At 38.0% G+C, this 12,689-nt stretch overlaps 2 protein-coding genes across 2 annotated transcripts; both read left to right on the top strand.

Moving 5' to 3' along the window:
* The first annotated feature begins 5,244 nt into the window (after window positions 1–5,244).
* Window positions 5,245–6,537, top strand: six3b (SIX homeobox 3b). The gene is made up of 2 exons (XM_028475651.1): window positions 5,245–5,924; window positions 6,411–6,537. Exons 1-2 carry the CDS (start codon window positions 5,245–5,247, stop codon window positions 6,535–6,537), a joined length of 807 nt encoding a protein of 268 aa, XP_028331452.1.
* Window positions 6,538–11,326: 4,789 nt separating this feature from the next.
* Window positions 11,327–12,287, top strand: prkcea (protein kinase C, epsilon a). Its single transcript, XM_028476848.1, has one exon. It carries the CDS (start codon window positions 11,928–11,930, stop codon window positions 12,285–12,287), a length of 360 nt encoding a protein of 119 aa, XP_028332649.1. The 5' UTR covers window positions 11,327–11,927.
* Window positions 12,288–12,689: the final 402 nt, after the last annotated feature.

Raw genomic sequence — 12,689 nt, 5'->3', positions numbered from 1 at the left:
ATAATTGCATTTTAACACTTTTTTTCTTTGATTTGGAAGGTTTTTTCAATTGAAGTTGTCTTTTTTTGTATTTGGTTCATATTACGGGTAATAATGGCTAACAACAATTGAAAATTAAGGGTTTGGACAAGCTCCAGAGACATTAGGGCTAAAAATTAAGATGTTTCGCTAGCAAAACCAATCCAATAAATAAATTACATTCCAATTGAGCCAGAGGAAGTAGGACTAAACTATATCTACATACTGTAATAGAAAACCTGATCCATGTTGCACCAAACCTTTCACTGACCACATCCATAGTGGTATCAGTGCATTGTATTTATATCTATACCAGTACATAGACTATAGGCAGGAGAGTCACTTGGATTTGTAACACATGTTTAGACTCCATTCAGACTGTGTGCCTGAAAGGTTGCTAACTGATCATCTTGGTGCTGTAAAGAAAGTTGGTTTTTCTGCTAATAAAGATGTTCCCGCATCAGTTCTCCTCCTTCTTTTGTCGCCGAGCATCCCTCTGTCTCACTTAAGACACTCGAATCTGAATGGTTGCATTGTGTTTTGTAACAGAGCAACAAACACACACACACACACGCACACACACACACACAGTAAACTGAGACTCTCCAAACTCTCCATCAAATGTGGAAGGACATGCCTGATATACTCCAGGGGAAGGTGCTCGAGGTGTGTGTTTGTGCATTGTGGCGCTAAGGGCCCCGAGTGTGTCGTTAAGGTGACAATTACGTTAATTCAGCCATGTCTTCCATTCAGTAATGTGACAATAATCAGAAAGAGGAAAATGGAAAGCAGAGTGGTCTGAAAGCGGGTGGATGACACAACGGTGGAGACAAAGTGAATGGCCCCTGTGGATTCTTATCCCCTGTAAACAAAAGCCTTGCTCCTAATTAACCTCTCCACTGACCTCCACAACTTAACACTGACCCCTTAAGCCCTGAAATTTTTAACCCCCTCTCGGAGGAGGCCGTCAGCTCCCCTCGCTCGCCCCCCCAACGTCCCCCCCACTCGTTAAGCCACTAATCACTTCCTGAGTCTTTGTTGTGCTTTTGTGCTCTGGCAGAGCTCCGGGAGAGTTTGTGGCACAATGGTACCCTAAAGAAGAGGATGGAGGGGGTAAAATGTAGCAGATTGTGGATGAAAATAGGGATGTGGAAAAACATGGGCTTTACTTTCTCGCTAAGATGATTCTGAACTGTTGAAAAAAAAAAGTCCAATCACCTGCTGCCTGAAAGACTACTTCATCAACATGGTTGAAACTAATATTGAAATCGAAATGGTGTATTATACAAAACAAACTCAATGAGTCTATTGTCTACTATAGACTATAAGTATGATTAGGATGATGCGCGATCGCACTGAAGTATACTTCCAAGTTTCCCAAGATGCATTTGGAACCTACAACGACAAAAACCTGAAGCACACTGGGGCTAAATATCTCTGTTGATTCTCCATCTTTGAAAGTTCTAGAAGCATTTTAAGTGAGAAAGTGACTAAGTACAATATCAATACGTGCTAATTTGATTCATAAAACTTGCGTATGCACATCTCATGGTGACGTTTCTGAGATTCAGAATACTTTATTTTTCCCTGAGGGGCAATTCAGTTTCAGTTTCATCGCGTCCAAGAAACACGAAAAGACAATCACATAGAACATGGGAGGACAGGAGCGAGAGAACTGTGGGTCACCACAAGGGCGGCGCCCCGTATGTCTTATATGAGAAGTGGAAAACAGGAGGTCAGAAGAGGGGAAAAAAGCAGGTCCAAAACTATGCTCCTTTACAGGCCTATTCTCCTGTTTGGACTTAAGCTGTTTTTTACTCACCTGCAGTTACGCGCCTCTCTCGCTCGTAAGTTGACCAAAAATGCATATGTGTGAGAACAGTTTCTGGTTCATCCTCTCATGCGCATGTCACCAACCTCCACATATGACATCTTCACTTATTATTTACTCTGTAGTGGATCAAACTGTGGCTTTATGTTGGACATAGTATGATAATAGTTGGACATCACTGTGGCCAACGTGGACAGAAGTCTGACGTCTGTCAGAGTTTCATTTATCGAGCAGCAGCAGTTGAGGCGCAACTCGGGGGATCACATCTGATAAGCTCCATGACGTAGCACCCACCGCCCTACGGGGCTACATATTGAACCCCATGACAACGTGACAGTGTCTGTTTGGATTGATTCTTTCTGGGAGTCTCTTTTGCAATATTACTGTATGAGTCCGTGTGGCTTACATTGTATCTGAGTTCATATTTCTAGTGCATTATAATGTTTCACCTTATTGGTGCGCTACACTTATTCCAGGTTCAGAAGAGCGTAAGGGGAAATATAACTTAAGCAGACAGGAGAATGTGCGCAAGGCCAGATTTAAATGGAAAGCCCCCCAAAAAAACAGAAGCACCAAAAAACACAATAACAACGAAATTTGAGGACACAGCATATATGGGCGGGCAAGATTTTTGAAGACCTGTCATTGTGCTACTGACAAAACGTCCGGTGAACTTCAAAACAAGAGCCCCATTTACGAAAGCGTTAAAAAAACTCATGGAAGACAACAAGAGATGTTTTTTGATTTGAAAAGGTGAAGACGATTTTGTATTCTGGTCGCAATGCATCATGGGGCAGATGAGTATGACTAGTGTGTCCACCGTGCACACTTAAAACATGTCGCGATATAGTATATATACGAGTTTCTCGCGTTCTCAGTCTTTTCATACTATACTATATAATGTGAACGTACTGCGTACTCATTTTGACGTCAAACTTCGTATGAATAGCACGTTATGACATTTTAAACAGAGCCCAAGACTTACCCAAGACCAAAACTTGGTCTCTGGAAAAGAGAGTCCCAGGTGTGGGAGAGTATTAGGTGTCATTATGAGGACACATGAACACCTCTGAGGAAGACAGACAGTTGACAGGAGATCAAAGTAAATTTCCTGAAAAATGTTGTTTGAATAAATGAAACCATAGTACATTATCAATGACTTCCCTTTATATCTACACTTCCAGTCGCTTCAGAAGAAGTTATTTCTTCTCATTTTTCAAGAGAAAAACTTTTATAAATCCAATATCGACCTAATAATCCATAATCGATATCCTAATGGGCTGTTTTTCCCATAATTTATTTAGTTTACAGTAGCTTTTCTGATTCTTATCCCTTTTTAACTTTCAAAATAAAAGTGCACACTTGTGCCACGCTCCAAAGCATACGGTCCAGTGCAGCCAAAATGTGTTAATGCTGATTGAAACTGGTGTTCCATTACACTAATGTTAGCAGGCTGCGTCGGCCTCAGGGCTAATCCAGGGTAACTAAATGGAGCCGGAGAGCGGCTAATCCCTCAATTTATGGATATTAGAAAATGGGAAAGTGATTAGAGTGATGGGGACACAACTTAGAGAAACATACGCTCCACGGTTTCCATTCACACCTGCAGCAGTGTTTCTGATATTAATGATGCAAGCAGCTTACAGTGAGAGCTCAGACTGCTTCACTTACGTTATGAAATGTTTCATTCTTGATTTGAAATATTTATTTTGATGACCTTCAACTTATTGTGTCATTTTTGTTGCACTGGGGAGGCATTCTGTCTTCAAAGTTGACGTATAAAGGGCAAATGTTTAGGTTGGCCTACTTTTGAAAATGTACGTGCAAAATATTTTCTTTCTGATTTTAGCAAAAAGAGAGACATTTCTGAAGTCAAATAATTGAAAGTGAAAGAGCTGCTCAGTTCCGCAGAGGTCAGTAAAGCTGTACTTATAGATAGAAATACAGTTTACCTGGTAATGGATACATTTCATTAATAACAGTGGAAATGTACAGTATATGGTTACTTATTGTTGTATTGCTATTTAACAGCAAGTAACAATAAATGTAAATAGAAAGATAAAGGTTACATGTGCAAAAATAAATTTAAAAAAACACTAAGATAAATACATTTATTGGTGCCGTTCATAAAATTATTCAGAAAAAAGGAGCGACTGTGTAATTCATCGGATAAATGTATAACTCCTTAATCTGATAATTGAATTATAGGTGTAAATTTGTAATAATATGATATGAATCAAAATAAGGATAGAATATGTTTTATGTTTATGTTGATTTTCAATAGTCGAACAATAACTTTTTTCTAAAGACACATCGAAAAGACAAATGTTAATTGCTAAAAATGATTAATATTGTTATATATGTTGTTATATTTTACCATATGTCATATTAGGATTAGAATCTACTTTTTCAAAGGTGATCTGAATGCACAGCAAATAGTTAAAAAAAAAAAAAAAAACGCATGCAGAAAATGTAAAACACAAACAAATACCTTTCAGTGTTTGCATTATTAAATGACTTTATGAGATAATTCAGGGGCCAAATAGCAGTTTGATCTAAAGTGGGCCCTTTTTATGCAGTAAAATGAGTAATTTCAATATTATTGTGCCCTATAGTTTGCACTTCTATGTATACATAAAATACAAAGAAACTGACAATATCCAAGCAATAAGTGACCAATTTCTGTTTAATTAAGGAAAATATGATGTAGTATTTTGAAAAAAAAAATGTTTTTTCAACAGTTTAACATTAAAAATCACTGCCATTGAGCACCACGAAAACTGTGAGCCTCTGCAAATATTAAGTTTCATTTACACAATGATTTACATATTTTTTATTTTCTCTTGCATGCCGAATTGGATGCTTCAAAGGGCCGGATTTGGCCCCCAGGCCATGAGTTTGACACATATAAGATAGTTGATCTATAATAGTCAATATGAGTAGATTTAGGATGTGATGGGATGGAAATGTGCAAAGTTTGTTATAAAGGATTAAATTGCTTTTATCGTGTGATAAAATGACTGTTTTTTTTTTTTTTCGTTTGATTGCTTTAATAATGTAAATGTTTTTCTGTTGCATCTGAGTGTATGAAAAGTTTTGATTTCTTGATATGAATGAGGTAATATGACGCACTGGATAAGTAAAACTAAAGCTCTGATTTTTTAGAAACAATGAAACATCATTGGAGAAGATTTGATGCAGATTTGCAGTTTTTACAAGCAAAGGACCCAAATCCCTTTGATTGACAGCGCTGCCATGGCAACCCCGCATCAGCCCTGGAGTGACCAATCCGGTGCAGGTTCGTAGTCCCTCCCAGACTCCCTCAGGTGAGCTAAAGAGCGCGGGACCCGTGCTGGATCCAGCAGTCTGCACCGGGCCGTCTCTCTGAGATCCAGATGGTGTTCAGATCTCCGCTCGACTTCTTCTCAGCCTCCCGCCTCCTCCTGCCGCACTTTGCAGATGGACCCCCGGTCCTGGATCTGTCCCGGTCCCCGGACGACCATCCCCCGGCCCTCCCGCGTCTCTGCTTCTCCGCGGCACAGATCGCCAGCGTGTGTGAGACTCTGGAGGAGACCGGGGACGTGGAGCGCCTCGCCCGCTTCCTCTGGTCGCTCCCGGTGACACCGGACGGTCGTGACTCCATCTCCGAGCACGAGTCCGTGCAGCGTGCACGCGCAGTAGTGGCGTACCACACGGGGAGCTTCCGCGAGCTCTACAACATCCTGGAGACGCACCGTTTTACGCGCGCCTCGCACGGCAAACTGCAGGCCATGTGGCTGGAGGCGCACTACCGGGAGGCGGAGCGGCTCCGGGGGAGGCCCCTCGGACCCGTGGACAAGTACCGAGTGAGAAAGAAGTTCCCGTTACCGAAGACCATCTGGGACGGAGAGCAAAAGACGCACTGCTTTAAGGAGCGGACACGGGGTCTCCTCAGAGAGTGGTACCTGCAGGACCCGTACCCGAACCCGGGAAAGAAAAGAGAGCTGGCTCACGCGACTGGACTGACACCGACTCAGGTTGGGAACTGGTTCAAGAACCGGAGACAGAGAGACCGGGCAGCAGCAGCCAAAAACAGGTCAGTGTTTAAAGAGAAATGTCCTGATTGGACATTAAAAATGGACCTTCGTGTTTAATTTATTATCAGAGCCACACAAAGTCTTATTAGGCGTAATGATTAGTTACATGGATGTTTTTTTTTTTTTCTTGAGACAGGTTCTTCTTTATCTAAAGTCAATGTTGTGCGTAAAGGGCCAGTCATGCGTAAAAGCGCACGGACATTCTGACTGGAGAACTGCTGAACTTCCACAAATGCTCTTTGTCGGTTCTTCTCTTTCTAAAACCGTTTCAGGGTCAGTGAAAGTCAGAAATCCTGCTGGGTTGCTTTAAATCGCTCAGTGTGAAAGATTCAACTAGAGATTAGTGGTTTTTAGAGGAAATGTGCCTTTATTTTTTCAATTTACCTGTCAAGATGTCCTGTTTTCCTTTTGTTATAATTTTAGAATAGATTTCTGACACTTTTAACTAATTATGTTTTTTTTTTTCTTTTTTTTTTTTCTTCCAGGTTGCAGCACCATCGCATGTGTCCAGACGCAATGCGCGCACTGATCAGTCCAGACGGGAGCGCAGAGCGCACGGATGGAGACGCTCTCCTCTCAGTGACGGACAGTGACTCGGATTTAGATGTTTGAGACTTTTTTTTCTTCTTCTATCGAATGGACCTTTGGGGACCTGTGATGAGAATGTGGAGTTCTGATTGGAAGAAAATGTTCAGGGAATCATCCAAAGTTTATCCTTATCGAGCTATAGAAACTGTGTTTCTACACGTTTTTTTCTGACTCTTTTTTTAGAATTCTGTCATTTTGCCAGTTTTTTTTCTTCTTTTTAATGTTTTTTATTTAAATTCAGATTAAGAGACTAAATGAGCCAATGAGTCTTTTCGTCTTTAACTGTCTTTAGACAATCATCACTAATTCCTATACCTCCTTTTATGATGATGCATCCATCTGCTCTCAAAGTTCACCCTTGTTGTTGTTGTTGTTTGTTTGTATGTCATTTTTAATCGATACAGAGTATGTTTTGCTATTTTATATACGCTAAATAAAATTATTTAATATATGGCTGTTAGTGGCTCTGTTTTTTTGTTTGTTTGTTTGTTTGTTTTTGTGACACCATTGTCTTTACATCCCTTCAGGCACAGTGTGGGTTTGCATGATCAATAATACACTTCTACTTGGATTTTTGTGGTCGGTTGGAGAAATTCCCTCAACAGCTCCATGGCTGCATGAAAGTCAGTGTGAAGTTAAACTTTCCAGGCAATGCGGGACAGTATATGAAGTGATTAAAACTGCAAAGTATTGCAAAAAAAAGTTTACATAAAAACATATATTCTTTATGTCACAGGGGTGTCAAACTCATTTTAGTCGAGGGACCAAATATAGGAGCAGTTTGAACCATGGCCCACATTTGATATGATCACTTTTAAAGCAGTTGGAACTGCAAAGAAGCATGGATCTATCTTTTTTATTTACACAATGTAACACTAATACAGAATTTGATATTACAAAATTAAAGTAAAATGTATTCATCTCATTATTAAATGTAAACATATATCCTGATCCACTTTGCCCTTTAATTTGTTAAAACGTGTAAATGGTAAGTGGCATAATCGTGCAATACCTATTTTTCAGGATCATTTGTGCTTAAAAAATAAATAAAATGAAAATGAATAAATAAATGTAAACATATTTTGGACATTGTGTTAAAAGTGATTTTTACTTCTTTTTTTGCCATATCATTTCTTTGTAAACACCGATAGCAGCGACTACAATTTTCTTAATGACTTAAATAAAAAGAAAGACATTAAATGTGTGAGTGAAACAACAATGTAATGACTTAATTTTATTATTTAAATATAATTTAAATTAATTTGAACAATAATAATAATACACATCACTGCTCAGTCATCTGACTCAAGGTAACACCTTTAATTCTAGTAAACATCTGCAACTCTTTAGCGATTACCAACCAGGGGTACGTGTACCCTTAGGGGTACTCGAACACGTCTCAGGGCCATGGATACATTTATCAAACTAATTTTTAATGTTATAGGATACACTTTTTCATTCACACGCACACATTTTACACATCCATTGATGAAAAAAGATCAAGTTTAAAATCTAAATTGGCCAAAACATCAGAAATAGATGAATAAAAGGCTTAAAAGGTTTTAAACAGGAAAGGTTTTAAACAATCCTATTGACTTAAATAATTAATGCATAACATGAACTATAAGGTAAGTCTTTTTTCTTCTTTGTTTTGTTTCTGTAGTTTGCATTATGCATAAATAACTTAAGGTTTTTAATTCACGGGTGTGAAAATAGGACATTTTATAAAAGAAAAATCAATTATTTAGGTTTCTTTATGTGAAAGCTATATAAAGTGATGAGAAATAACAAGTCATAAAGACAAAGCAGCGCCACCCAGCGGTAATAGGCAATATTTTGTGGATTTTCATATTTTCCACATTTTCTGTAGTTAAAAAGAACCACATAGTGTTTTATTTTACTGGAACTGCAAGATTATTACAAAATAATCCGGTAAAACTATGCAGATAAAAATAATACCAATAGTTTTCATTATTTTTGTATTATTTATCAAATAGATGTGCCAAAATACATTGAAAAGTTCACCTAACTCTATGAACACATATATATACTTATATTCAATTGTAATTGTAATTGTATCTAAGTATCATTGTATCTAATTACATTGTACAGAGGTGAAAGGAATGGATTACAAGTACTCACGTTACTGTAACTGAGTTGCCTTTATGGGTACATGCATTTTTTAAGAATAGTTTTAAATCAATAATTCACTTGTACTTAAGTACGTTTTAAAAGGATTGGTTTTAATTTTGAATTGAAATAATTGTGTTAACGTATTTTATATACTTGTAGCCATCAGTTTGACGTCTTGTCCTCACTGGAAACAAGTGGAGAAATTCCGAGGAGCACTTGAATGCAGCGTTCAGTGACGTCAGAACGGAACTCGCTTGTTATTAGCACTAGCTGCCAGCAGATGGCGCCACTAACCAGTGTTTGTGTTAATGATTAAAACCTACAGCGTTGCTTATTTTTGGTTCATTGTCAGTTACTATTGTTCATACATTTAATAAAGAGAATCCACATGTGCTTTAGGGCCAAACTCAACTCAGTAAAATATTCCAAACATTTATAATTAGTGTTATTACGTCCAGCAATTTGTAACTCAATGTTTTGCAAACTAGTTCATAAACTCTTATTTAATTTAAACCATGTGTGGCACATGGTTCTGTTTGTTTGTGACATGGATTGGCACCAGTGCAATATTCTTATATTCAGCAGGTAATTTTAATTATTTAAAACAGAATAGAATAGAATAGAATAGAAAAGAATAGACCTTTATTGATCCCCAGAGTGGAAATTCACACGTTGGAGTAACACAATAGAATAGGAGACAGTAGGAAGAAAAATCAATACCAACATAGGATAATAGTACAAATAAAATAAAATAAATAGAAATAAAATAAAAAATAAACAACAGCAGCATAAATAGATAAATAAATAAATGAAGACAACACATGTGAAAATGACAGTTATTTACTGCAATAACATTAGAAAACTTGTTTAGATAAATAACCAGCAACAAAACGATATCAGTCATTTACATTGATTTGCCACCAGCGAACTGCTCCTTACTACATTACACAAGAATAATTAGCACTACTAGATCTAAATTAGACATCATAATTAACATTCTTCTGACATTGCACAACAACACGTAATACATCTGTCATTTTGAACACAGACATTTCTTGGCTTTGGGGCCATTGCTTGTTATTCAGGAACCACAACTGGTTCTGAATCCAGACCAGTTGTGACTTGTTTCAAAAGTTGGGAGTACAAATATACGTCATTATTGTAGCCTGCTGAAGTATGTTTATGAGACATCTCTGTGTTACTAGAATATTGATTACACTCTCCTTTATTGGATGAAATAATAATAATAACTATAGTCTTTAATGTCAAGTTTTTTTTCTCCCCGTTTTATCAACCTATTTTTTTTTTAAAGTTAAAATATTGATTTTATATCTGTAGTTAAGTATATTTTGTCTAGGGTACATTTGTAAAAACTTTCACTTAAGTTGAAAGTGTTAACTTTTATTAGTAGTACAATAAACTTTTACTTCAGTAGTTTTTCTTCCTTAAATTGCATTTTTAATTCATTATTGGATTATTTCAAAACTGTAGTCTTTAATTTAAACAAGTTTTTAATATTAAAACCCTTTTTTTTTTACTGAAGTATATTTTGTCTAGGGTACTTTTACAAAAAACATTCACTTAAGTACAGAAGATAAACCTATTTTAACTTTTAAAATAGCCAATATTTGTACACTGAACTTTTAATTTAGTAGTTTTTATACCTTAAATTGTATTTTTAATCCATTATTGAATTATTCAAAAACTATAGTCTTTACTTTAAACAAGTTTTTAATATTGAAACCTTATTTTACTTAAGTATATAATATTTTGTATAAGGTACTTTTACAAAAAACTTTCACATACCGGTAAGTTAAGAGGATACACTTGCTTTAACTTTTAAAGTAGCCAATATTTGTACATTGAACTTTTACTTTGGTATTTTTTGTACCTTAAATTGCATTTTTAATCCATTATTGAATTATTCAAAAACTATTGTCTTTAATTTAAACAAGTTTTTAATGTTAAAACCTTTATTTTACTTAAGTATATTTTGTCTAAGGTACTTTTACAAAAAAAGTCACTTAAATAAAGAACATAAACCTGTTTTAACTTGTAATGTAGCCGATATTTGTACTGCTGTATCTAAACTTTTACTTGAGTAGTTTTTCTACCTTTAATCGCAGGTTTAATCCATTGGTGGATTATTAAAAAAATATAGACTTTAATTTAAAAAAAAAAAAAAATTAAGGTCAAAACTTTTATTTTACTTAAGTATATACTATTTTGTATAAGGTACTTTTACAAAAACTTTCACTTACTGGTAAATAAAGAGGATACACTTGTTTTAACTTTTAATGCAGCCAATATTTGTACATTGAACTTTTACTTTGGTAGTTTTTTGTACCTAAAATAGCATTTCTAATCCAGTATTGGATTATTTAAAATCTATAGTGTTTAATTCCAACATGTTTTTATTGTTAAAACCTTTATTTTACTTAAGGGTACTTTTACAAAAAAGTTCACTTCAATAAAGAAGATAAACCTGTTTTAACTTTTAAAGTAGTCGATATTTGTACACAGTTCATCCAAACTTTAACTTAAGTATTTTTTCTACCTTAAATCACAGGTTTAAGCAACTCCTCGTGCATGTGCGCAGCAGCGCGGGTGACGCGTTTTGCGCATTTCCTGCAGCTCGCGCTCACGGATGGGGGGGTGTTGGTGGGGGGGTACGGGAAATCAAGGGCGCGCGCACAGACCGAATAAGAGGAGGAGGAGGAGGAGGAGGAGGAAGAACGGGAGCTGTGTGATGTACTCGGGCTGCTGCTGCTGCTGCTGCTGCTGCTCCTGAACCCGCATTGGACTGGAACCGGGAGTACACACACATAAATATACATTCAAACTAAAACAGTTACGTGCTCCGGTTCGTTTTGAGAGCACGCGCAGTGGCGCGAGGAGATAATCCCGGTGAGGAGTGCGGATCCCGGATGGCTAGGCGCGGCTGCTGCTGCTGCTCGCGCTCTCTCCCACCCTGACCCGGGACAGGCTCGCACGACAGACCCAAGTGTGAAGCCCGAGCCTTTGAACCCTTTTCCCCGTGTCTGGACTTCGTTTTCGCTGCTCGTGGAGCGACCGTAAACAAACAAGCAAACGGAGAGGGAGGGTCCGCGGACCGTAGCGGGGACCGCGTTCGGCTATGGCTGAGAGTCCGAGGATCCGGAGGCATTATGGGATGTAGCAGCAGGACACCGCAGTGACCCCCGTTCATTGGAAGGAAATACGGTGTACAACACACGCATACACACACGCGCACTCATCCTGTCGTGCACACGCCCGCGGCCATGCCCGTGTTCAGTGGCCTGCTGAAGGTGAGGGTCTGTGAGGCGGTGGACCTGAAGCCCACTCCCTGGGCCCTGCGTCACGCCGTGGGAAAGAGCGGATCCTTCCTGCTGGACCCCTACCTGGCCCTCAACCTGGACCAGACCAGGCTGGGCCAGACGGTCACCAGAACCAAGACCAACAGTCCCGCCTGGCACCAGGAGTTCTGCACCGAGGTCCGGGAGGGAAGGAGCCTGGAGCTGTCGGTGTTCCACGATGCGCCCATCGGCTATGACGACTTCGTGGCCAACTGCACCATCCAACTGGAGGACCTGCTGCAGAACGGGACCAGGCACTACGAGGACTGGGTACGTGTGACGTGACGTGGAGTGCATGGACCAAAACTCATACCTACTAGAAGTGTAAAGACCGTATTCAAGTAGAAGTACTGTTACTTGACTGAAATTGTACTCAAGTACAAGTAAGTCATACATAAAATACTCAAGTATAAGTAAAAAGTAGCTCAATTATAAAAGTTACTATAATTACTTTCACCCCCACCACATTTATTTATGGTAATAAATCTTCCCACGGTTCCCTTGCATACAGTAAACATCTCATGTGTAAACTTAAAAAGGAACAGATCAAATCTTGCACAATTGTAACTTAATTTATTTTATTAATATATATTATTTGAAACATACTTAAGAACAAGTAAAATTACTGATTTTGAAAATATACTCAAAAAAGTACAAGTACCAATAAATGCAACTAAATTACAGTAA

This window comes from Gouania willdenowi, chromosome 19 (assembly GCF_900634775.1).
Source record: "Gouania willdenowi chromosome 19, fGouWil2.1, whole genome shotgun sequence".
NCBI lineage: Eukaryota > Metazoa > Chordata > Actinopteri > Blenniiformes > Gobiesocidae > Gouania > Gouania willdenowi.
This window is presented reverse-complemented; position numbering and strand designations above follow the sequence as displayed.